Below are 25,383 nucleotides of genomic sequence, written 5' to 3'. Positions count from 1 at the left end.
AGTGGTGAGCCTGGGGGTCTATCTATCTCTCTCTCGATCGATAGGGATCCCTAGCAGGTAACACTAAGGGGCTTTTTGTGGCGCTGGGGGTCTGGAAAAAAAAAAAAAAAAAAAAAAGTTTTTTATTTTTGAATTATATTATCCAGGAAGTGACTGGAATTATCATGGACCCTGCCTCACATATTCCCCCACCTGTTTCCCTCGAGGGGGCCACGGGACCCGCCGGTGCACAGAGTGTAGAGTCATTTACAGCAATCTTGGAGTCTATGGTGGCTCGGGTGGAGGCGGCCTGTCAGGGACGGGGGTCAAGGAAGCGACCCCCGCCTACCCCTATCTGACACCTCTGACTCAGATTCAGAGATGGTCACTGCAGTTGCAGGTTCCTCTGCAAGGGCTGTTGTCTCAGGTAAAGCCCCCTCAGACAGTGAGGAGGACGTTTCTTCTCTCGCTATAATTCAGGAAGAAGCATTGGTGGACGCACTAGTTGTGGCAGTGCAGGAAACCTTACAACTTGAGGCTTTACCGGCAGAGGCAACTGAAACAGAGATTCCTTTTGGTACTAATAAGCCCATCAAAACGGTGAAGGTTTTTCCTGTACCCAAGTGTTTCGGTAATCAGATTAAAGGAGAATGGGAGCATTCTAAACGTACCTTTACTATTTCCAAGCGTATTGCTAGACGCTATCCGTTTGAGGAATCCATCATTAAGAAATGGACGGTACCACCAGTGGTGGATCCACCTATTTCCAGGCTGAATAAAGCCACGGTTATCCCAGTAGAGGACACTTCGTCCTTTAAGGATCCGGTGGATCGAAAGATGGAAGCAGAGTCCCGCACCATCTTCTCTCTGATAGGGTCAGCATTTAGACCAGTAATTGTTATTGGTCTAGTTTCCCAGACACTTACGGAATGGGCGAGAATGCCAAGACCTTAGGGGAAAAGATATTCCCCAGGAGACATCTGATTTGATGGAACAGATTATACAAGGGCTACAGTTTATCTGTGACGCAGCCTTGGACACTACTCCCTTATTAGGGCATGCATCTATGTCATCGGTCATCCTCAGACGTGTGCTGTGGTTAAAATGCTGGTCAGCTGACCTAGGTTCCAAAAAGACCTTGACAAATCTCCCTTTTCAGGGGAATCGTCTATTTGGGGCCAACCTAGATGGAATCATTAAGGATGCCACTGGGGGCAAGAGCACTTTTTTGCCACAGGCTGCTAAAGCTAAGGGACCTCGCAACAAGCGAGGACCTTTCTTTACCGCCCATAAAGGGCGCCCGGCTGGTACAAGCGGGAAAGGCAAGACTCCTCCAGGAGGGTTCAAGAAGGGCTGGTCGGACAAGCAGAGGACCAACCCAGCCAAACCCGAAGCAAAGGAGTACACAGCCTGAAGGTGCGCCCCCACCCGGTTTCAGGGTGGGGGGACGTTTTCACCGGTATTCAGGACATTAGATCGAGCATCAACCACTACTACCGGTGCGATTCTTCCCTTCCAACATTTAAGTACTACAGGAAGCGGTAGTTACCGTTCCCTGAATAGATCTTTTCCTTTACCTTTTCCTAAGATTAGTCCCTATACCTCACAGGAATCGGATCTGGTTGACCAGACAGGCCAAGTAGCCTCTAGTCGGGTGACTTCGGTCCCTGAGGTTCAACCAGAAAAGATCACCCTTCCTGATAACAATCAGGTATCTGATAAATGTGTGGGAACAGAAAACGACCAGACTTTCTCGGATGGTCGGGGCCAGATAGCTCTAGGGACGCCTGGTTCAGATCCAGTCAGCACCAGTGGTCCTAGAAATTCTAGGCTGGCCTCCTCAAGCCGGCCTGGCCGACTTGGACATGCTAGTCGCAGAAGTTCCGTGGGAACTTCGTCTCAGGGAGTGTCTGTGGTCTCAAGGACCAATTTACCATCATGCTTTACAGTCGCTGGTTTTAATGGCCTGGCCATTGAGACCCAAGTACTGAAGGACAGAGGTTTGTCAGCTTCAGTCATTCCTACCCTTATTAAAGCAAGGAAAGCGACTTCCAGCAAGGTCTATTATCACACATGGAAGACTTATATTGCGTGGTGCGAATCTTTAGGATTTCCTCCACGTACCTATTCGGTGACTCGAATATTGGCCTTTTTGCAACAAGGGGTTGAGCAGAAGCTAGCCTTGAGCACCATCAAGGGTCAAGTTTCAGCATTAGCAATCTTCTTTCAGAAGCCTTTAGCTACCAAGTCCTTGGTGCGGAATTTCATCCAGGGGGTGCGGCACCTGGCTCCACCAGTCCGCGCGCCCTTACCGCCCTGGGATCTTAATTTGGTTTTGTCGGTTCTACAGAAACCTCCCTTTGAAAACATCAGGGAGATTCCCTTGCTTACTTTATCCCAGAAGGTGGCCTTCTTGGTGGCTATTACTTCTGCTCGCAGGGTGTCAGAACTGGCTGCATTATCATGCCAGTCCCCATACCTAGTGATTCATAGGGATAAGGTAGTACTTCATCCTAAGCCATCTTTTCTTCCTAAGGTGGTTTCGGATTTTCATCTGAATGAAGATATTGTACTACCTTCCTTGTGTCCTCAGCCCAAGCATAATCGGGAAAATGCGTTGCATTCCTTAGATGTGGTTCGGGCAATCAGGGTATACCTGAAAGCTACGGAATCATTCCGTAAGACGGATTCACTTTTTGTGATCACGGATGGCCCCAGAAAGGGTTTGCCTGCATCTGCCGCGACCATTGCTAAATGGATTAGACAAACGGTGGTACAGGCTTATTCTATTAAGGGTCAGAGTCCTCCGTTCCCTGTTAGGGCGCACTCCACTCGAGCGCTCAGTACTTCCTGGGCCTTTCGCCATCAGGCGTCAGTGGTCCAGGTATGTAAGGCGGCCACCTGGTCGTCGGTACATACCTTTACAAAGTTCTATAAAATTGATGTGACGGCATCGGCGGATGCCTCATTTGGCCGCAAGGTTTTGCAGGCCGCAATTTGAGGAGACCGGTGGTCTACCTCGAGGGTTTTTTCTGTTTGAGAAAAAATAAATAAATAATTTTTTTCTCTTTTTTTTGTTGAGTCTCATCATTAAGGATGAGCATTGTAAACTTCTAGTTGGCACCGGTTGGGCCTTCTAGATTGGGATTTGATTTTCATTTTCCCACCCCTCATTTGTGATACTGCTCTGGGACGTCCCGAAGGTGCTGTATCACCGAGGACTACGTCTGTCAATGAGCGCTAGAGAAAAATGGATTTTTGTAAGATCTTACCGTAAAATCCTTTTCTCTTATCTCATTGACAGACGTAGTCCCCGCCCCTCTGTTTTTTTAGTTGGGTTGGGTTAAAATCTCTAAAGACTGCTTTTTCACATAACTGATTTGCTGAGGCAGAGAGAGAGAGGATATACCCTCTGGGACTGCCCCTAGGGTGTGGCCAGAGCTTTTTAATTTCCTGTCTAGTCCTGCTCCTGTGGAGGCAACATAACCCGAAGGTGCTGTATCACCGAGGACTACGTCTGTCAATGAGCTAAGAGAAAAGGATTTTACGGTAAGATCTTACAAAAATCCATTTTTTGTCTATTCCACAATATTGTGTCAGCAGCTTTTTGTACCATTTTAATTTAATTTTCTGCAGATCATACTTTTACTAGGCACAGCAGTTGTATAACTTTTTACGAATCATATGGGCTGAAATTCTGCGAGTTCTGTTGAATTTAAATCTCTTATTTTTGAGAAGTCCTTTTGATCTTTTTAAGATGAACATAAAAAAACCTTGTGTAGGTGTGTTATGTTTTAAAAACCTTGTTTGTTCTGATATATGTATGTGAGGGAAACCATATTTTCTCATGACTTCCTGATACTCTTCTTACTAAAGTCTGTCTGTAAACAGACTCTACAGTCTCTAATAATGTCAAATAGTCACAATCCACCGAGTAGCTGGAGACCATGTAACCTTTGTTTAGACTGTAAGTTATCCTGTAACTGAACCCCCTGCAATCTCCCTTCCAGAGTCTTATACTCCTATAAGAATGGTGATTTGTTTTTTCTGTGCATACACAGAAGCAGTTCCCATTTGGGAGACTTTGCAGCAGTGGCTGCTCCCACTGGTCAGCATAGTGACTATCTGACAAAAGTGATGAAAGGATAAAGCAGTAATTGGCATTCAGTAACCAAAAAGGTCTGGCATACCCTTGCCTGCAATACTGATCTGCATGAGGACACTTGTGATCATGGGTTTGGCTGTTACTCCGCTCTGCCAAGAAACTGCAGTTCAGAATGATGCAAGAAGCATAATTTTCACAGTTTTAAAGTGGTTCTAAAGTCAAAAGGTTTTTACCTTAATGCATTCTCAGTTAATGTGTCATCAAAAGGTAATTTAAAGAAACAAAAAAAAACAAACCTGTCATATTTACTTGCTCTGTGTAATAGTTTTGCTCACAGCAGCCCGATCCTCCTTTTTCAGGTCCCCCCCACTGGTGCTCCAGTCTCCTTTTTTAGCTGGTGCCCCCAATAGCAAGCCACTTGCTCTGGGGGCACTGGCACGTGCTCACTCCTGAGCCCCGCTTTATGCGTCTATAAGACGCACAGAGCTGTGGCTCGGCCCCTGCCCCTTGCTCTCTCATTGGCTCACAGCCTGTGATTAACAGTAACAGGAGCCAAAACCATTGCACAGAGCAGGCAAGTATAACATGTTGTTTTGTGTTTGTTTTATTTCCTTTTTAGAATCACTTTGTCATTTCCAAGCAAAAACTAGTTACAAATAATAAAATGTACAGGACTATAAAAATATATATAGCTTTGAGACTTCATTTGGTCTTTAATTGTGTACCATTAATCCATGTGAATGGTCTACTTTTAGGGCCAGAAGTGGTATTTCATTTTTTTGGGACTGAGGACAGGCTGAATTTTCCAGATGCTTTTTATAGTGCCAAGAAACAATAGTGACAAGATTTTTCCAAAAATGTTTTCAGAACTACTCTTCTGATGTGACTATTACAGATGTGAACAAAAGGGTTAAGATTATAGATGGGAGAAATGGGTTTTATTAAATCCTTTAGCTTTTTTAGTGAAGTTTTAACAGTAAATTATGATGATGTTTATTTGTATAGAAGCAGTATATGTATGACCTTTTATATATGTTTTAGTTCCAGAGCCTTTTGGAGGTGCCATTATTATTGGGCAAGAATCCATAACTTACCATAATGGAGAGAAATATTTGGCAATAGCACCCCCTATAATCAAGGTGAGTAGATTTTTTTTTTTTTTGTACCACTGTCTAGTTTTAGGGCGACCTCTGCTCTAAATTAACAATAGGAAATGTGTTGATAAGATTATGCTAATTTAAAAGTGATTAAAGCCTAGTTCACACTAGTGCAAATTCCGATGCGACCTATAGTGCATCCGGAAAATATTCACAGCGCTTCACTTTTTCCACATTTTGTTATGTTACAGCCTTATTCCAAAACTGATAAATTCATTATTTTCATCAAAATTATACAAACACCCTATAATGACACTGTGAAAGAAGTTTGTTTGAAACCTTTGGAAATTTTATTAAAAATAAAAAACGAATACATGTACATAAGTATTCACAGCCTTTGCCAGGACACTCAAAATTAAGCTCCACTGATCATCCCTGAGATGTTTCTACAACTTGATTGGAGTCCACCTGTGGTAAATTCAGTTGATCATCTTTCGCTGAGGAAGTGCCATCCAGGGACGCAACATGTACGGAGGGGGAGGGCACGGTGACGTCACCCGCCATCCACCGGAAGTTCTGTGTATTCTTATCAGGCGTTCTTAGTGCACTGTGTCAGTGCTATTTCAGGTAATTTTATATGTCTATATAAGCAATAAAGTGGTTTTAACCACCTCCCACCCGGGCCATTGTAGATATATGGCCGGGTGGGAGTCTCGTCCTTCTGAATGGACGTTCCGGAACGTCCTTCAGAAGGAGAGAGATCACGCCGCCGCGGGCACGCGCAGCGGCGCGATCTCGATGTGCCTGTGTCCCTAGGACACAGAGCATCAAGACTCGGCAGGAGGGCCCTGTGATTGGCCCTCCTGATCACATGACGGCTGTGACCAATCACAGCCGTCATGTAATGTCAATACAGCCGTTGTAACGGCTTCGATCTCTTCTCCTCCTGACAGATCCTGTCAGTGAGGAGAAGATCAGAAGATCGATTCTGCAGCCGGGGTGATCAGTGAGTATTTCTAATTACTCACTGATCACAGGGGGGGTCTGTGCTGGTAATGAGATGATTGATTACCAGTGCAGCCCTGGGGGGAGGGGATGCCACTAGAGCCACCAGGGATGCCCACCCATGACCACTAGGGATGCCCACCATGGCCACCAGGGATGGCAAACAGGGCTCAGAGAGCCTGCCAGTGGTGCCCCCCTATCAGTGCTGCCCACCAATGCCATCTATCAGTGCTGCCCACCAGTGCCCGTTATTGCCATTTATCAGTGCCGCCCACCAGTGCCCATTATTGCCCACCAGTGCCGCCTATCAGTGCCCATCAGTGCTGCCTATCAGTGCCCATCAGCGCTGCCTATCAGTGCCCACCAATGCTGCATATCAGTGCTATCAATCAGTGCCACCCCATCAGTGCCACCCCATCAGTGCCTCCTCATCAGTGCTTGTCAAAGCGGCGTCATCAGTGCTCATCAGTGCAGGAAAAAACGTATCTATTTACAAAATTTTATAACCTAAACAAAAAAACTTTTTTTTTTTTTTCAAACTTTTCGGTCTTTTTTTATTTGTGCACCAAAAAAGAAAAAACCTGGCGGTGATCAAATACCACCAAAAGAAAGCTCTATTTGTGGGGAAAAAATGGCATAAATTTGGTTTAGGTACAGTGTTGCATGACCGCGCAATTGTCATTCAAAATGCAACAGCGCTAAAAGCTGAAAATTTGTCTGGGAAGGAAGGGGGTTTAAGTGCCCAGTATTGAGGTAGTTAAGGATTAAGCACTATGGTAGGACCTTTTTTTTTTTTTTTTTTTTTTTTTTTTTTTTTTCTTCATATGAGTGAATCCGTTGTGGAGATTGGAGTGCCTTTGTATAATGCTCTCGGATTATATGAGGAGGAGGTCTGCTATCCATTGAATCTGCTTGTCTATGGATCCTTGGTTGCACGTATTGTCATCAAGATTCTGAGTACTCCGCTATCTGGGAAAGTCTTATGCCCTATTAGCCCGTCTGGTAATACAGGGGCTACTCATAAGGTGAGGAGACTACATCAACGGGTGTCGGACGCACTAAGCGGAGCACTTAATATCTTTGTGTGCATGATCACACTTCACACTGGGACTTTGTTATTACATTTATGTTATTATATTGTTATTTTAGCGCTGCACTTTTACTGTTTTATTTATGATCTGGGATTTGATTTATTGACCCTTGGTGTTCAGCAGCGCTGATTTTCTTTTTTCTATAATTCTATGATTTGGAAAGGCCCACACATGTCTATAAGGTCCCACAGTTAACAGTGTATTTCAGAGCACAAACCAAGCCGTGAAGTCCAAGGAATTGTCTATAGACCTCCGAGACAGAATTGTATCGAGGTACAGAAAAATTTCTGCAGCACTGAAGAAGGTTCCAATGACCACAGTGGCCTCCATCATTCATAAATGGAAGAAGATTGGAACCACCAGGGCTCTTCCTAGAGCAGGCCACCCGATCAGAGTGATCAGGGGAGAAGGGCTTAAGACAGGGAGGTGACCAAGAACCTGATGGTCACTCTGACAGAGCTCCAGCGTTTCTCTGTGGAGAGAGGAGAACATTCCAGAAGAATAACCATCTCTGCAGCGCTCCACCAATTAGACCGGTATGACCGGCCAGATGGAAGCCACTCCTCAGTAAAGGGCACATGACAGTCTGCCTGGAGTTTCCAAAAGGCACCCGAAGAACTCTCGGACCATGAGAAACAAAGTTCTCTGGGCTGATGAAACAAAGCTTGAACAACTTGGCCGGAATGGCAAGCGTCATGTCTGGAGGAAACCAGGCACAGCTCATCACCTGGTCAATACCATCCCTACAATAAAGCATTGCGGTGGCAGCATCATGCTGTGGGGATGTTTTTCAGCTGTAGGAACTGGGAGCCAGGATCGAGGGAAAGAGGAATGCAGCAATTTACAGAGATATCCTTGATGAAAACCTTCTCCAGAGCGCTCTGGACCTCAGACTGGGGCGACGGTTCATCTTTCAACAGGATAATGACACTAAGCACACAGCCAAGATAACAAAGGAGTGGCTATGGGACAACTCTGTAAAAGTCCTTGAGTGGCTCAGCCAGAGCCCAGACTCGAACCCGATTGATCATCTCCTGGAGAGATCTGAAAATGACTGTGCACCGATGCTCCCCATCCAACCTGATGGAGCTTGAGAGTTCCTGCAAAGAATAATGGGAGAAACTGCCTAAAAATAGCTGTGCCAAGCTTGTAGCATAATACTCAAAAAGACTTGAGGCTGTAATTGGTGCCAAAGATGCTTCAACAAAGTATTGAGCAAAGGCTTTGTAAACTTATGTACATGGGATTTTTTTTTTGTTTTTTATTTTTAATACATTTGCAAAGATTTCAAACTAACTCTTCTTTTATGTTGTCATTATAGGGTATTGTTTGTAGAATTTTGAGGAAAATAATGAATTTAATCAGTTTTGGAATAAGGCTGTAACATAACAAAATGTGGAAAAAGTGAAGCGCTTTGAATTCCTTCCTGGATGCACTGTAAGTTGCAGACAAAGGAAATCATTAATTTCAGTGGTGTCCAATGCACATCCAAGCAACACAACTGAGATATGATTTTGGGGAAGGGACCTGTTGTGCTACTTTGTGATGCAGCACGATTTTGCGCCCCATAGTACCCCTACTCATTCTACAAAAAATAAAACGTGTATATATAAATAAAAGCAAAACACAGTGTTTGACAAGTCCTTAAAAAAATCCCTTGATGTAGATCCATTGTCTATTATTATTATTATTATACTAAGCACCAGTATTATCCCTATTTTTTAGGGCCCTGAGCTACTTTATCCCTGCCTTCCAGAGCAACACATCATGTTCCAGACACACCAGGAGCCATTCCCACTCCAGTTTACTAACAACTAATGGTTCCAGTGTTTCCTGCAGTGCACCTTCCCAGTGTTATTACAATACAAGATTTATACAGTTACAACAGTTTGCGCAGCGCTTTACAACATAAGGGCAGACAGTACAGTTACTATACAATTCAATACAGGAGGTATCGGAGGGCCCTGGTCATTAGAGATTACAATCAGTGATGCAAGTCCACATCAATCATGATGAACGATGGCTGCCGACACCTGACCACATTTGCTGGGGCGTGGTCAGTGATGTCACCAGGTGAATGTGCTCCCTTTTGATGTCTTGAATCCCACCCCAGCAAATCCGGTCAGGTGTTGGCCTGTTTTTTTGTTCATATTTTATTCAATGATGCCACGGGTGGGGGGGGGGGGGTACGCCCCAATGACATTAGCTGGTGTGCCCTCGCCCCCTGGTGGCCTCATTGACCCTGACCCCTTTGTTTGTTTGTGGAAGTGGGGGGAGCAGGGCTGAGTATTGGGGACCCTCTTGGTAATGGGTACTTTCAGATTCTAATAAGGCACCCCCACAACCTCCAGACCAGGGTTATGGGGAAGAGGCCCTTGTCCTGATCAACAAGGGTACAAAGTGTTTTCCCCTTGGGGTTTCCGGCTCCTTAACAACCAATGAATCATCCCTGCTGGCTGACAGCATGGATGGATCAAAACGTAGTAGTAACAAAAACACAAACCAGTTGTACTTCATAATCACACTGAAATCTGATCAAATCACAGCTGCACTAGTGTGATCCTAGCCTTAAATTTTTTGTCCTTTTCAGCAAAGCACAATTGTGTGCCATAATCGTGTTGATGTAAATGGATCAAGATATCTTCTTGGTGATATGGAAGGTCGTCTTTTCATGTTGCTGCTCGAGAAAGAGGAGCAGATGGATGGAAGTGTCACTTTAAAGGACCTAAGAGTGGAGCTTCTTGGAGAGGTGAAAGAATCTTATTTTCTGTATTGTGAAATGTATTGTGAAAAGATATGTATGTTATCCTAATTGTTTGTATGTGATTATATTCTGCTTATCCTTTTACAGACCTCCATTGCTGAATGTCTCACTTACCTGGATAATGGTGTAGTGTTTGTGGGTTCTCGGCTCGGAGACTCCCAGCTAGTTAAGGTATGTGTGTGCTGCACTTGTGGCTTGCCTTTCATAATCAATGTTTCATGAGTTTCCTGAGGGCTTTCTCCTAATGTGAATGGATAGACTGTAGTCTTCCATACTCACTATGGGCTCCCGTACTGTTCTTTAACAGTTGACTTCTTGTAGTGAAAAAAATGCAGTCTTTGTGTCTCAGGATTGTATCTTAAGACATTTTTTTTCTTTCATGCACTACATTGACTTGATTTCGGTCTCCGTGGGAATACCACACTCTAGTAAGCCAGTCAGGCAGAGTTCCTGAACACCTGCTTTCTATCCCTTTCATTGAGGGGCATGGGATTCAGATACTTACTGGGTTATACTGCACCGCACAGGAGGATTTGAACATGGTCTCTTTACGTAGCTATCTAGATCACCTTATCAGCAATCATTTTAAAGGCCCTCCCCTGACTCTGCTAGACTAGACAATTGCCAGGTTTACTTGGAATGTGATCTTTTGTTCACTGTGCACGACATTGTGCTATTTTCCAGACCCGAGTGTACTGTGTTAGTTAGCTCCAAGTGTCTTCTGAGTGAAGACTCATTTTGTGAGTAAGCCATGTGGGGTGAGCATCAAGGGTTACTTTGTAATAAAACAGCTTTTCCTCCTTATGGGTCATGTCTGTGTGTGAATGAAATAAAGCGAGATTATGTAAGGTATTTTTATAATGCGAATGCAAAATTAAAATAAAAATATTCATAAAAAAAAAAAAAAAAGTTGGGCACCAGTATTATCCCTAATTTTCAGGGCCCTGAGCTACTTTATCCCTGCCTTACAGAGCAACACACCAGGAGCCATTACCACTCCACTTTACTAACCACTAATGGTTCCAGTGTTCCCTGCAGTGCACCTTCTCAGGGTTATTACAATACAGGATTTATATAGTGCCAACATTTTGTGCAGTGCTTTACAACATGAGGGCAGACAATTACAAAACAATTCAATACAGGAGGTATCCGAGGTCTCTGCTTGTTGGAGCTTACAATATATAGGAGAAAGGGTAAAGTGATACAAAAGGTAATAACTGTTGGGTGTGGGCAGAATAAGCTTCTCTAAAGTGGAGAGTTTTCAAGGATCATCTAAAAGCAAACCGAGTAGGAGATAATCGGTCAGATTGGGGTAGGGAGTTCCATAGGATGGGTTAGGCTCCAGAAAGGTCCTGGAGGAATGCATGGGAGGTCTTGGGAGGAACAAAGAACGATTATGTTGGTATTTTGGGACTAGGCTAGTGATGTAGCTGGGGACAAGTTGTGGATGGCTTTGTAAGTTGTTAGTAGTTTGAATTTAGTTTGGTGAGCGGAAGCCAGTGGAGGGATTGACAGAGAGAAGTAGCAGAAACTGGGCGGTTGGTAAGGTGAATGAGCCTAGCACCAGCATTCGTAATGGACTCAAGGGAGGGATAGCTTATGTAAAGGTAAGCCAATGAGAAGGGAGTTGCAGTAGTCGAGGCGAGAGATGACTATTGTATAATAGGGTCTATTTCACAAACTCAGTAAGTAATCATTCAAGAGTTATCACTATCCAGTGCTTAGAGCAGCTTTATTTCCAACAATAATATCTATCTTTGTGTAGCACCCTCCTAGATAGGTGCTAGGTAGGGAGTATAGTTTGCTCTGCCTGCTTATCAGGAGAGCGGTAGGTAAAATCTAGTTGTTCTATCTGCTTAACAGGGGAGCAGGATTTCTAGTTAGGTCTGTTGCATGTGTCTGTGTGATTCATCTGGTCTGAGGGAGTGTCCCCACTGTGTCCAATAGGGGAGCCTGTTGGACAGTGGAGGAAACCCAGCCATTGACACACACAGGCTTTGTAACTGTGCCAGTGGGTTGGCACAGACAGTGGTGCATCCTGGGATATGTGATAAAAGCCAAGGACACATGTGACAGGGAGTCTTTGGGTGGGAAGCCAGGTTCCAGGAGGAGGATAACGTCTGTCTCTCCTCCTGTTTGCTGAGGAAGGTGGTCACAGGCAGTCGGCCTAGTGAACCAGTGGTGTGGCTGAACCCAGAGGTCCAGTGAAACTGACTGTGGAGGTGAAGGCAGGGCAACTCTGGAAAAACAGTGTCCGTGAGTACAGGGGGGCTTGCCAAAGGGTCTGCCCAGGAAGGGGATCACTCCAGTGGCTAGAGTAAGCGGACGGGTGTCAGCACACAGGCAGCAATAGTAAAAAGGGGTGCCAAGTTGTTAACCCTGAAGAGAATATTCGAACAGGAACAGTCTATTTATCTCCACTTCTGTGGCAAGGTGAAGCATAGTTTGGACATAGCTGCCCTACAGAATAAAATGGAGGTCGTTGCAATATTTTTTTATCACACTGTATTCTTACAAACGCAATTTTTTGGGGGGAAAAAAAATTTTGGAATTTAAAAAAATAAGAAAACAGTAAAGTTAGCCGAATTTTTTTCTATCATGTGAAAGATAATGTTACGCAGAGTAAATAGATACCCAACATGTCGCGCTTCAAAATTGCGCACGTTTGTGGAATGGCGACAAACATTGGTACTTAAAAATCTCCATAGGCGACTCTTAAAAAATGTCCACAGGTTACCAGTTTAGAGTTACAGAGGAGGTCCAGGGCTAGAATTCTTGCTCTAATGATCGCGGCGATACCTCACGTGTGGTTTGAACACAGTTTACATATATGGGCGCGACTTGTGTATGCGCTTGCTTCTGCGTGCAAGCTAACAGGGACGGGGCGCTTTAATTTTTTTTCTTATTTTCTTTTATTTTTTTTTTACACTGTCCCTTTTTTAAAAACATTTTTTTTGATAACTTTTATTCCTATTACAAGAAATGTAAACATCCCTTGTAATAGAAATAAGCAGGACAGGACCTCTTTAATGTGAGATCTGGGGTCAAAAACAACTCGCATCTACACTAAAAAGCATAAAAATAAAAGTAATTTTTTTTTCATCATGGCCCTTTAAAGCTGTTGAAAGGAAGTGACTTATGATGTCGCTGCGTTCTTCCAATGCCTTATAGTCGAGTGGGGGTCATCTTGCCCTCACTCGACTTCCTACCTCAAAGGAGAGCAGACAGGATGGTTTTCCCCAGTACCGACGGCTCCGGTAAGCAGGGAAAACGACCAGGAAGCTGTGGGGGGGGGGGGGCACCTCTCCTCCCGCCGCCCATAAAGGTGATCACGCAGTGAATCCGCCACTGGGACCCCCCTTATGTTAAAGGAGCCCGCCCGCTGTTTAAAAAAAGACCAGTGTTATGGCAGCTATCTGCTGCCATAACCCCGGTATTTAATGTAAAAGTACCAACGTATATCTACAGTGAGCGGTCAGGAAGTGGTTAAACAAAAATCGCATGATCTACTATCATACGAGAAAAGTTTCTGTGCATGTGCAATGATAATTGGTAATTATAGCGGATAAAATGTCGTCATCGGCTCTCGAAAGCTTTGTATTAACAATCAGATTATCAAAAAAAAAAAAAAACAACCCCCATTAGTAGGCGGGACTTTAAATGCAACAGGAACACCCACTATTTAATTAAAGCATATATTTACCCTTCACATTAAAAAGTTCCAATGTTTAACATACCTATACATACAGGCTAAAAACAAAATTCAGGGCTTAATTTACAACCCTCTTGTTGAATTATTTACATATGTTCATGGTGTCTCCACTCTACCCTACGCATCTCAGGTTAAACCTTTCTTCAGGGGTATTGCAAATGGAGATATGTGTTTGAACGGTCACTTGAGATGATCGAGGTAGTATGTGGCCGTGCAATGGTAAAAAGGAAAGTGAAAATTGTCTCTGTCAGGATGGAGGAGTTCGTAAAGTGTCACCGCAGCAGGGCCCTCGGGCACTTTCCACAGAGGTCCCCCACAAAAAAGGCACTGCTGTCTGGACACCAATGGGGGTTATATTATTTCTGTATAGTCATAGCTTGTAGGTGTCTGCCAATAGTTGCCCTAAACTGATGGCGTAGTCACCAAGGAGATCTGTCCCTTTAGTGGCATCCGTGGGTGATTCAGTAGTATCATCCCAGTCAAAGATCAGATTGTACAATTGCTTCGAAAGCAGTATTTTTTTGTCCAATTTTTGAATCGTGTATGGGCCATTGATGGCCTCTGAGCTTTCTGCTGCTTGTTTAGTCTATATGACAAGGAGTCGCATAAATCCTTAATAGATGATGTTGTTGAGAAGCCACAGGCAGCGGCCATTGCTGTCAGACCTAAGCTGGCTACAGAGAATACGATTTTCATTCCTTCCACCCCCTGGTAAAAAGAAAATTGCTCACAGTCCCTGTTGATGGGAGAATGCCTGCTACTGCACTATTGTATTTTGTCAGCTGGCCCGTAGGGAGCATATCTGGCCATCAGAATACAGTGGTTACTGCTAGTGGCTATAGCAGCTGGCATTAAACGTATGTACAAAAATCTGATATGCTGGTTGTACCCAAGTTGACCAGTCGATGGGTACAATCAGCCTGGCCTTACCTGGATCAAAATTCGTCCAAATTTCGATCCATGTATGGCCGGCTATAGAGAAACCACTAAGGCTACCAAGACCTTTCCTGTGCACCTGCTAGTCCGAAACATCCTTTTTTAAAGACTGAGAGACTCCTTTTAAACAGTATACACCAAAATGTTTCCCAGTCCTATACCCTTTTGAGGAGTCTTACTAGGAAGTGCGATGTTCCTGTCGTGGATCTTGCAGTTTCCTATCTTAATAAACCACTAGCAATCACTGCTTTCAAGGGATAAATGTTTCGATTTTCTTTCTAAAATCTTTCTCTTGCAGGCCCTGAATTGCCATCTGCTTTGGCCATGACGCTAGTCTGTCAAACGTTGGTCTAGACTACGGTCCTGTTGCCCTCCAAACTAATCCCCTTTCTGCAGTGTTTAGAGCTTATGTCTTCAGCCCTGAGCTACTATGTGAATGAGTTAGTGGATATCTCCCATTTTATTTTCTCTAAAAGTTGAGCTGCAGAAAAAACCTGTGAAGACGTTCAAAAATTGGTTGCTGGGCAATCCTTTTGAGGGACAGTGTGTCTTCAGCATTGCTTTTCTTCCCCCTGGCCTCAGCAAGGCCTGACCCAAGCCATGTGCCCAGTTCAGCCACAAACCCTGGCCATCTAAATCTCCCAGACATGCAGGCAAACCTGTCGCAGCATGAAGGAGTGCCCTCACGTTTCCAAAACCTCTGGATAGGCAGTCTCTCAGATGCTTGGATACACAGAGTGGTTTTAAAGTTTAGAGTTCTGCTTTCAGCCCCTTCCTTGTTTCAAATCTTCCAACTTGCCTCTTTTACGTCACAGATGTAGTAGATTACCATGTGGTGCTTGCAGGTCTTCTAAATCAAGGAGCTCTGGCTCCAGATCTTGCAGCAGAAAGGTTCCAGGGATTCTACTCCAAACCAAAAAAGGTCAGAATGACGTCTGCCTTCATCCTGGCCCAGAAATTCCACATGGAATCCACCAGGTCTATCAGTCTCCCTCCACCAGGAAGACTTTCTGGCCCCAGTGTACATGAAGGATGTGTACTACTTGCAATTCTCAATTTTTCTAGTTCATCCGGGATTTCTTTAATTTGCCGTGGTTCCTTAGCACTTCAGTTTCCTGCTAATTGGCCTTTCTCCCTGCGCGTTCTCCAACTTTCAGGCCCTGTGCTCGCCTTGATACACTCCCAGGGCATACTCCTTGTGGGAAAACTGGACCACCTTTTGGTGGTGGTGGGGGGGGGGGGGGGTACAGTCGGCATAAGCCCTGGCCAACAATGTGGTTCAGACCTTAGAAAGGTTTGCTTAGGTCCAGAGCTCCCAAAAGTCAGGGTTGATGACCTCCTATCACTTGCAGTATCTGGGCCTTATCCTAGACACTCAAGCCATAGTTTTTCCTCTCTGGCCACCGGATGTGTTTGGCCTAGTAGCTCAGGAATCCAGCTCTAGAATTGTGGAAATCCTTCTGATCTCTTGGAGGATCCTCACAATGGATGCCAGCTTCATGGGCTTTGGAGGAGTCCTAGACACCTTGTTGGTGCAGGAGACTTGGACACCTCTGGAATCCCATCTACTGATCAGCTTTTTAGAGCTATGGGCTATTTGTTTGTCCCTGCAGCACTAGACATTCTGACAGAAGCGCCTTCCAGTCCAGCTCCAGTTGGGAAACGCTATGGCAGTGGAGTACTTCAACCATCGGGGAGGAACCAAAAGTCTTGCTGTATCAAGAGAGGTTGAAAGGGTTATATTGTGGGCAGCCCTTAACGTTCCAGCCTTGCCTGCTGTTTACATCTTAGTTGTGGCCAATTGGTAGGTGGACTTGTTGCTTGCAAGCCCCTAAGCATGAGGCAATAGGCCTCTACCCGAAGGTGTTCAAGGACCTGTTAGGGACACTGGATGCTTACCTCGCATCCTCCAGGTTCAACAACAAACAAGCTGGACAGGTTTGTCTCCAGATATAAAGATCCTGTGGGGGGAGCAGTGAATGCTCTGGAATTGGTACATTCTGATCTAAGCCTTTTCTTCCCGACACGCCTTCCTCGTCTTCTCCGGGTCAAGATGGAGATCCTTACAGTAATCCTCATAACAATGGAGTGGCCCAGGTGCATGTGGTACTCTTTCCTGATCTGACTTCTGGCAGACGCTCCATGGAATCTTTCAGATTGTCTGCATTTTCTGCCCCATGGGCCAGTTTACCATCCTTCGTAGTACTGGCTTTAATAAAATAGATGTTTATATCAAAGTCTTGAAGGAGAGGAACCTCTCCAAATTGATGGTTTTTAGAATGTTAAAAGCTAAGAAGTCCACCTATGGTAACTGTTACAATCTTCTGCTATCTACATGTTAAACATTACCTGTCGCAAAATCTTCTGTAAAAAATATTGTCTCGCTGGAGGCAAATTATAAAGTGTGCTCTAATTGATATTATTTCCAACTTTGTTCCTGATTATCCTACTATCTGTGTGTGAGGTTGCGCTGACATGGGTTCCATATTACATGTGTGATGATCCTGCCTGATAGCTCAGGTCTTTTAGACCCAAAGGATTTCAGTCATTGCTTACCTCACTTGTGTGTTCTTATAAACAACCAGCAGAAGTATTAAAGAATTGGGTTCTACAATTCAATGTAGAATCCCAATTCCAAAAAAGTAGGGATACTGTGTACAGTCTAAAAACAGAATGTAATGATTTGCAAATCTCTTAAACAAATAGAAAACGCTTCAAAAGTTCAAACTGAGAAAAAGTACCATGTTAAGAAAACCATAGGCTCATTTTGAAATTGATGGCAGCAGCACCTCCCAAAAAAGTTGGGACAAGGCAACAAAAAGCTGTTAAAATAAAGTGGTACTAACAACAAAGAAGAGTTGAAATAACATTTTGAAACTAATTTAGGTTAATTGGCTACAAGTAACATGATAGGGTATAAAAACAGCATATTTGAGAATTAGAGTGCCTCAAAAGTAAAGATGGGCAGAGGGTCATCAATCTTTGAAAAGCCGCATGTAACAATTTCAGAATAGTGCTCCTCAGCGTAGGCCGAAATGCAATATTGGATGCATGTGATCTTCGGGCTCTCAGATGGCACTGCCATCCCAAAATGCAGGTTAAAGCTCTTTCTTGCAAAGAAGCAGCCATATCTGAACACGATCCAAAAACCGCACGGTCTTCTCTTAGCCAAAGCTCATATAAAATGGTCTATTGTGAAGTGGAAAACTGTTCAGTGATCAGCCAAATTGAAATTTGATATTCTTTTTGGCAACTGAGGGCGCCGTGTCTTCTGGACTAAAGAGGAGAGGGGCCTTCCAGCTTATTGGTGCTCAATTGAAAAGCCTGCATCTTTGATGGTATGGGGGTGTGTTTAGTAAGTAATGGAATGAGCAGCTAGCACATCTGGAATGGCACCATTGATAAATTCAGATTTTAGAGCAGCATATGCTCCCATCCAGACTTTTTTTATTTATTTTTTTATTAGGGAAGGCCTTGCATAATTTAGCAGGACAATGCTAAACCGCATACTGTATCAATGACAACACCATGGGTTCATAGTAGAATAATCCGGGGGCTTGACTGGTCTGGCTGCAGTCCAGATCTTTCATCAATTGAAACTATTTATTTAGTGCATCGTGAAATAAAAAATGCAACAAAGACAGTCCAGGACTGTTGAGCAGTTAGAATCCTATATCGGGCAAGAATAGGCCAACATTCCTCTCCCAAAGCTCCAGCAACTGGTCTCCTCGGTTCCCAGACATTTCCAAAGTTTTAAAAGAGGGGATGTTACACTGTGGTGAACATAGTCTTCTTCCAACTTTTAGGAGACGTGTTGTAGTCATTAATTTCAAAATGACCTTATTTTCCTAACATGGTAAATTTTCTGAGCTTTTTCATTTGTCATGTTTTCTTTGTTAATAAAATTTAGATTTGAGATTTGCAAATCATTGTGTTCTGTTTCAATGCAGATTTTACACAGTGTCCCAACTATTTCAAAATTAGAGTTGTACAATTTGTGTTCTTAGCATAGTACTGTATAGGTTTACTATGATTCCTGTTCTATTTTGCCTAATTCTATTTTCTAATTCACTATGGTTGTGCTAGTAGTCTGCTTTGTAAACCTAATGAAAATTTTATACATAAGGACTGACTGTCATTCCTGATGGTCTCCGCACAAGGGGAGGTAGCTTCTCTATCCACCATTTCTTGGTGGCTCAGGCAAATCATTGTTAAGGCTTATGGTCCTAAAGTGGAGCTCCACCCAAAAGAGGAAGCTCCTCTTTTTTGATAGACCCCTGTTTTTGACAGGTACTTGTCCCCACTTCCTGTTAACCTCGCCATGGCGCCCCTCCTCCTCCCCCCCCCCGCTGACAGGCCATTTACAAAGCGCAAGACGCTTTGTTCATGCACAGTATTCAACCGGCTGTGAAGCCGCAAGGCCTCACTGCAGATTTCACTTACAAGGAATGGCGGTGGCAGCACCCGAGAGCCAATCAAAAAATTGGCTGGGGTGCCGAGTCTGCTGACATCGCGGGATCTTTGGACGGGTAAGTGTCCTAATATTAAAAGTCAGCAGCTACAGTATTTGTAGCTGCTGACTTTTCATTTTTTTTGTGGGGGGGTGGGAACTCCACTTGAAGGATTGGTTCCAAACGTTTCTCTCAAGGTAAGTATACTGGATCTGTGAGTGCTTCTTGGACTTTTCAGCATAAGAATTCACAAAGCTGACACCTAGTGTTATGTTCAGATGTTCTCTAAGCTTTTTCAGGTGGATGTTCAAGCGTTGGGTCAGCCTGCAGTTCAAATAACCACCTGGTGGACCTAAGTACCTGTTGTTGGTATTGTGTGGGCCTGTTTAAAGTTTTATTACTGTCGCCCATCTCAGTTGGACTGCTTTTTAGGCATTCTAATTTATGTGTCCATCAATATGCAAATTTTTTTTTTTGTACTATCGAAGTACCCCTAAATAGAATTTCATTGGCACGGGTCTCACCCCTCTGTTTGCTAATGTCCAAAACTCCAAATCCTTCTGTAGGGGGCAGTATAACCCAATAGTTTAAATCTTTTATCCCTCTGTGAGCTTCAAGAAGTTGATTTTTCAGTAAGTCCAGACCTGTTGCCGGTCAACCGAATATTCACCTTTTTATTGTGTTTTTGATTAATCAGGTCAAAAAGCTCAATCTAATATAGATATTTGTAAATAGTTATTACCAGCAAAATACTTTAGAATTGTTTTCACCCAATGTTTTTTTGTCTTTTCTCTAGCTAACTGCAGACAGTAATGAGCAGGGCTCTTACGTTGTGGCAATGGAGACTTTCACTAACCTGGGCCCAATTGTGGACATGTGTGTAGTGGATCTTGAAAGACAGGGACAAGGACAGGTGAGATTGTGTCTCCTAGTTCTTCATGTTAATTTTTTTATGCCTGTCCTTGAGGCTAAGCCGCTGTCTTTTATCTACAGCTTGTTACCTGCTCTGGCGCTTTCAAAGAAGGTTCGCTGCGAATCATCAGAAATGGCATTGGCATTCATGAGCATGCCAGCATCGACTTACCAGGGATCAAAGGTGCTTATGCATTGATATTTTTATTGATTTTATTTGGTGTATTTCAATTTAACTTTTCATCTATTTTTCAAAATGTTGGATTGTTATTGTTGGCTGTACAGTCCGTTTCCTCTGTATAATTTTCTTTGCTCCCTTTGTCAGGCCTGTGGCCTCTCAGAGTTGCTGCCAATCGTGAAACGGATGACACATTGGTCCTGTCTTTTGTTGGACAGACCAGGTGAGCTGTGAATTGAGAATTGTTCTCCCTAGGGCCATACTCGCTATTGGAAGACTAAACTGTGACTTGTTTGCAGAGTTTTGACCCTGTCTGGAGAAGAGGTGGAAGAGACCGATCTTGCTGGTTTTGTTGACGATCAGCAGACCTTTTTCTGTGGCAATGTGGCACATCAGCAGCTCATTCAGGTAGGAGAATCCTTCTTTTTTTTTTTTTTTTTTTTTTTTACATCTGTATGTAAAATTTTTGTGGATCAACTTGTTTTTGGTATGACATCTCTGTTTGTAATTGCACAGATAACCTCAGCATCAGTACGTCTGGTGTCTCAAGACCCCCAGAGCTTAGTGAGTGAGTGGAAGGAGCCCCAGGGTCGTAAAGTCAGTGTCTGTTCCTGCAACAGCCGTCAAGTTCTGCTTGCTGTGGGACGAGTTCTGTACTATCTAGAAATCCACCCTGGAGAGCTTAGACAGATGAGGTATGTCAGTAAAATTGTATCCTTCTGTTACTCATGCCTCCCTTTTTCTCCATGTTTTTTTAATCAACCTTATTCTCTTACCTTTATCTTTTCATTTATACTGATGCATTTTGTTTACTCCACAGCTGTACTGAAATGGAGCATGAAGTTGCCTGTTTAGATGTGACCCCGCTGAATGGCAGTGACAAACTGTCCTCCCTTTGTGCTATTGGCCTGTGGACTGACATCTCTGCCCGAATCCTAAGTCTGCCAGATTTTCAGTTGTTGCACAAGGAGATGCTGGGGGGCGGTAAGACAAGCTGACCTAAATGTAGTTGAAATATTAGTGTTATTTTTATTAATATACAATATTTTATGCAGCTTTCATCATTTTAGAAAGTATATCATTGTGAAAATCTTGATGCTGAAAATAACAACTGTTGGGGAGAATAATGGTCTCTATAGCTTAGCGAAATGAGGCAACGATCTTTCACTCTGTTGTGCTCTGTACAAATTAAGTTAACATTTTTTTATTCTCTTTTTACAGAGATTATTCCAAGATCCATCCTTATGACTTCATTTGAGAACAGTCATTACTTGCTGTGTGCACTGGGTGATGGTGCTCTGTTTTATTTCAGCCTGAACACTGAGACAGGTAAGCAGAGAGTTATGATGTAGCTGTAATGTTTAACTGAACAAATACAAAGTGTGGGAATAAGGTAGTGTTGCTTTTATAAAACAGATAGTTTAGAATAAAAGTTCCAAATTTGAGGTGGTGCTGTGACCCCTACATAAACAACGTAAGCATAGCATACATTAAGATCACTATTATTCTTCAGTAGCATCCATCTATGTGTGAAAATCTTCCAATTAACACCACGTGACTTTTGTGAAAATACCACTCCCTACAGGTCAGACACTCACCAGACCACTATGCCTCTCATAAATATGATCACCATAGAGCGCTTAAATCGCGCATGCTTTCATTCATCTTTATTTTTTTTTTTATTTAAATTTTTATTAATACATTCATCATATAAACTTACAAAACATTTCATTTAAAAAAAAAAATAAACATGATAAAATTCCTTAAGCAAATTTGCAAAGTATTACCTTACAGTACATTTTTCCCTTTCTATTCCCCCTCTTCCCTCCCCCCCACCCTCCTCCCTGCCTCTCTCCCATGATTGTCCTTAGCTTACTCTACTGCCTCTTCTGTTGCGATTTCTTTCATGGTATTTAAGTATTCATTTCTACATATTTACCATAATAGATTTTTTGAAATCTATCCATTTTTCCCATTTTTTTTCCTCATGTTTATTGGGTTTTCCTCCAGGCTACTGCTAATATATTCCATATTTACATAGTTACATAGTTACATAGTTAGTGAGGCTGAAAAAAGACACAAGTCCATCCAGTTCAACCTATGATGTGTGTGTGTGTTTGCTTTTAACCGTACATTGTATACCCCTGTATGTTGTGGTCTTTAAGGTGTCCATCCAATAGTTTTTTGAAACTATCAATGCTCCCCGCTGATACGACTGCTTGTGGAAGAGAATTCCACATCCTTACCACTCTTACAGTGAAGAACCCCTTACGCACTTTAAGGTTAAACCGCCTTTCCTCAAGTTTTAGTGAGTGGCCACGTGTCTTATTGTATTCCCTTACTCTGAATAGTTTGTTCCTTATGCTAGGGTCGCCAGTACAGTATTTGTACATTGATATCATATCCCCCCTCAATCGTCTCTTCTCCAGAGAGAATAAGTTCAGTGCTTGTAGTCTTTCCTCATAGCTGATGTCCTCCATTCCCCTAATTATTTTTGTTGCCCTTCTCTGGACTTTCTCCAGTTCCAGCACATCCTTCCTGAGGACCGGTGCCCAGAACTGGACAGCATACTCCAGATGTGGCCGGACCAGAGTTTTGTAGAGTGGAAGAATAATCTCTTTATTTCTGGAGTGAATCCCCTTTTTTATACATCCCAGTATTCTGTTGGCTTTGCTTGCAGCGGCTTGGCATTGCATGCCACTTCCAAGCCTGTTGTCTACCAGTATCCCCAGGTCCCTTTCCATCCTAGACTCACCCAGAGGTTCCCCCCCTAGTGAGTAGCTTGCTTTCTGGTTACTGGCCCCCAAGTGCATTACTTTACATTTTTCTACATTAAATCTCATCTGCCATGTAGTTGCCCACCCAGTTATTTTGTTCAGGTCTGCTTGCAAGATTTCCACATCCTGCATAGAAGATATTGGCATGCCTAATTTAGTATCATCTGCAAATACTGAGATTGTACTAGATATCCCCTCCTCTAGATCATTTATGAATAAATTAAACAGGATTGGTCCCAGGACAGAACCCTGGGGGACCCCACTTTCCACACCCGCCCACTCAGAGTACTCCCCATTAATCACCACCCTCTGGACTCTCCCCTGGAGCCAGTTCTCTATCCAGGTACTCACCTTATGATCCATACCTACCTTCCTTAGTTTGTACAGTAAGCGTTTGTGGGGAACGGTGTCAAAGGCCTTTGCAAAGTCCAGATACACCACATCCACAGGCTTACCTTTATCTAAGTGGCAGCTCACTTCATCGTAGAAGGTTAATAGATTGGTTTGGCATGAACGATTTTTCATGAATCCATGCTGATTACTACTTATAATACCGTTTTCATTACTAAAGTCTTGTATGTGGTCCCTTATCATCCCCTCCAAAATTTTGCAGACTACTGATGTTAGGCTGACCGGCCTATAGTTACCCGGGATATATCTCGGCCCCTTTTTAAATATTGGTACCACGTTGGCTTTTTTCCAATCAGCTGGCACCATACCTGTCTGTAAACTATCCTTAAAGATCAAGAATAATGGTCTGGCAATCACCTGGCTGAGCTCATTAAGAACCCTTGGGTGCAAGCCATCCGGTCCCGGGGATTTATTTATGTTAAGTTTCTCTAGTTTAGCTCTAAGTCTATCCTCTGTTAGCCATGGCGGCACTTCCTGAGGTGTATTATTTAGTTCGGCCTTACAAGCTGGGTTCGTGTAGCCCCCCGATTCCTTTGTGAAGACTGAAGAAAAGAAATTATTTAACACTTCCGCCTTTTCTCTGTCCTCAGTGGCCATTTTTCCTTTATCATCTTTTATGGGGCCAATGTGTTCTGGCCTCGCTTTCTTACTGTTTATATACTTAAAGAACTTCTTGGGGTTCTTTTTACTCTCCTCCGCTATATGTCTCTCGTGTTCTATTTTAGCCGCCCTGATTTCATCTTTACATTTCTTATTACACTCTTTGTAGTGCTTAAATGCTGCCAATGACCCCTCAGTCTTGTATTTTTTGAAGGCCTTTTCTTTAGCTCTAATATACATTTTTATGTTGGAGTTTAGCCACCCAGGGTTTAGTTTTGCTCTTTTAAATTTATTTCCCTGTGGAATGCACTGGCCCACCCCCTTGTTAAGTATGCTCTTGAAGCACTCCCATTTTTCCTCCGTGTTCTTTGTTCCCAGGGTTCTATCCCATTTGATATTTTCTAGCAGCGAGCGCAGTTTAGGGAAATTGGCTCTTTTGAAATTCAGTGTCCTTATATTACCCTTGTGTTTCCTATTACTGTAATTAATACTGAAACCAATTGACCTATGGTCACTGTTCCCTAAGTTGTCCCGTATTTCTATATCCGTGAGCAGGTCTGTATTGTTGGTAATCAGTAGGTCAAGTACCGCATTGTTTCTTGTCGGTGCATTCACCACCTGACCCATGAAATTGTCCTGCAAAACATTTAGGAACTGCCGAGCCTTGGCTGAATGCGCGGTTCCTTCTGCCCAGTCTATATCAGGATAATTAAAGTCCCCCATTATAATGACATTTCCCATCCTTGCTGCCAATCCTATCTGTAACATGAGGTCCGCCTCACCCTCCTCCCTCTGGTTGGGGGGCCTATAGCATACGCCCAATATTACCTTCCCCACCGTGCCTTCCCTTTGAAGCTCTACCCATAGGGATTCTGCTTCGTCCATAGCTCCATTATTAATATCATCCCTCATATTTACCTGTATACTGTTCTTAATATACAAACATACCCCTCCCCCTTTTTTACCCTCTCTATCTCTGCGATAAAGGGAATACCCCTGAATGGTCGCCATCCAGTCATGAGAGCTGTCAAACCAAGTCTCAGTTATCCCCACAAAATCTAAGTCCTCCTCAAACATCAGCAGCTCTAGCTCTCCCATCTTGTTGGCCAGGCTTCTGGCATTGGTATATAAGCCTCGTAATTTTGATGTTTTTAGGCTGCTCTCATGATTTTTCCCCGTACCCACCCTGGGTATAGGAGCTCCGAACACCCTACCGCTAATGCCCCCATTTCTGCCCTCTGAAGCTTGCTTTCCACTGGCTAATTCTACATCTGTACCCTCCCCCCCATTCCCTAGTTTAAAAGCCCCTCTAACTTTTTGGCCATCCTCGCACCCAGTACGGCTGCACCCACCCCATTTAGGTGC

At 43.5% G+C, this 25,383-nt stretch overlaps 1 protein-coding gene across 1 annotated transcript in view; it reads left to right on the top strand.

Annotated features, from left to right (window-relative positions):
- The window catches only part of DDB1 (damage specific DNA binding protein 1), an 80,590-nt gene that overhangs the window by 25,306 nt on the left and 29,901 nt on the right, over positions 1–25,383 (top strand). The window contains exons 5-14 of the mRNA XM_082269928.1: positions 5,126–5,223; positions 9,868–10,026; positions 10,129–10,212; positions 19,937–20,053; positions 20,134–20,236; positions 20,378–20,453; positions 20,530–20,638; positions 20,747–20,925; positions 21,051–21,214; positions 21,452–21,559. Of these exons, the coding sequence (XP_082126054.1) occupies positions 5,126–5,223; positions 9,868–10,026; positions 10,129–10,212; positions 19,937–20,053; positions 20,134–20,236; positions 20,378–20,453; positions 20,530–20,638; positions 20,747–20,925; positions 21,051–21,214; positions 21,452–21,559 (1,197 nt within the window). The remainder of the gene's footprint in view (positions 1–5,125; positions 5,224–9,867; positions 10,027–10,128; positions 10,213–19,936; positions 20,054–20,133; positions 20,237–20,377; positions 20,454–20,529; positions 20,639–20,746; positions 20,926–21,050; positions 21,215–21,451; positions 21,560–25,383) is intronic.

The sequence above is a fragment of the Pelophylax lessonae genome (assembly GCF_965119305.1).
Source record: "Pelophylax lessonae genome assembly, chromosome: 10".
In the NCBI taxonomy this organism is placed as follows: domain Eukaryota; kingdom Metazoa; phylum Chordata; class Amphibia; order Anura; family Ranidae; genus Pelophylax; species Pelophylax lessonae.
This window is presented reverse-complemented; position numbering and strand designations above follow the sequence as displayed.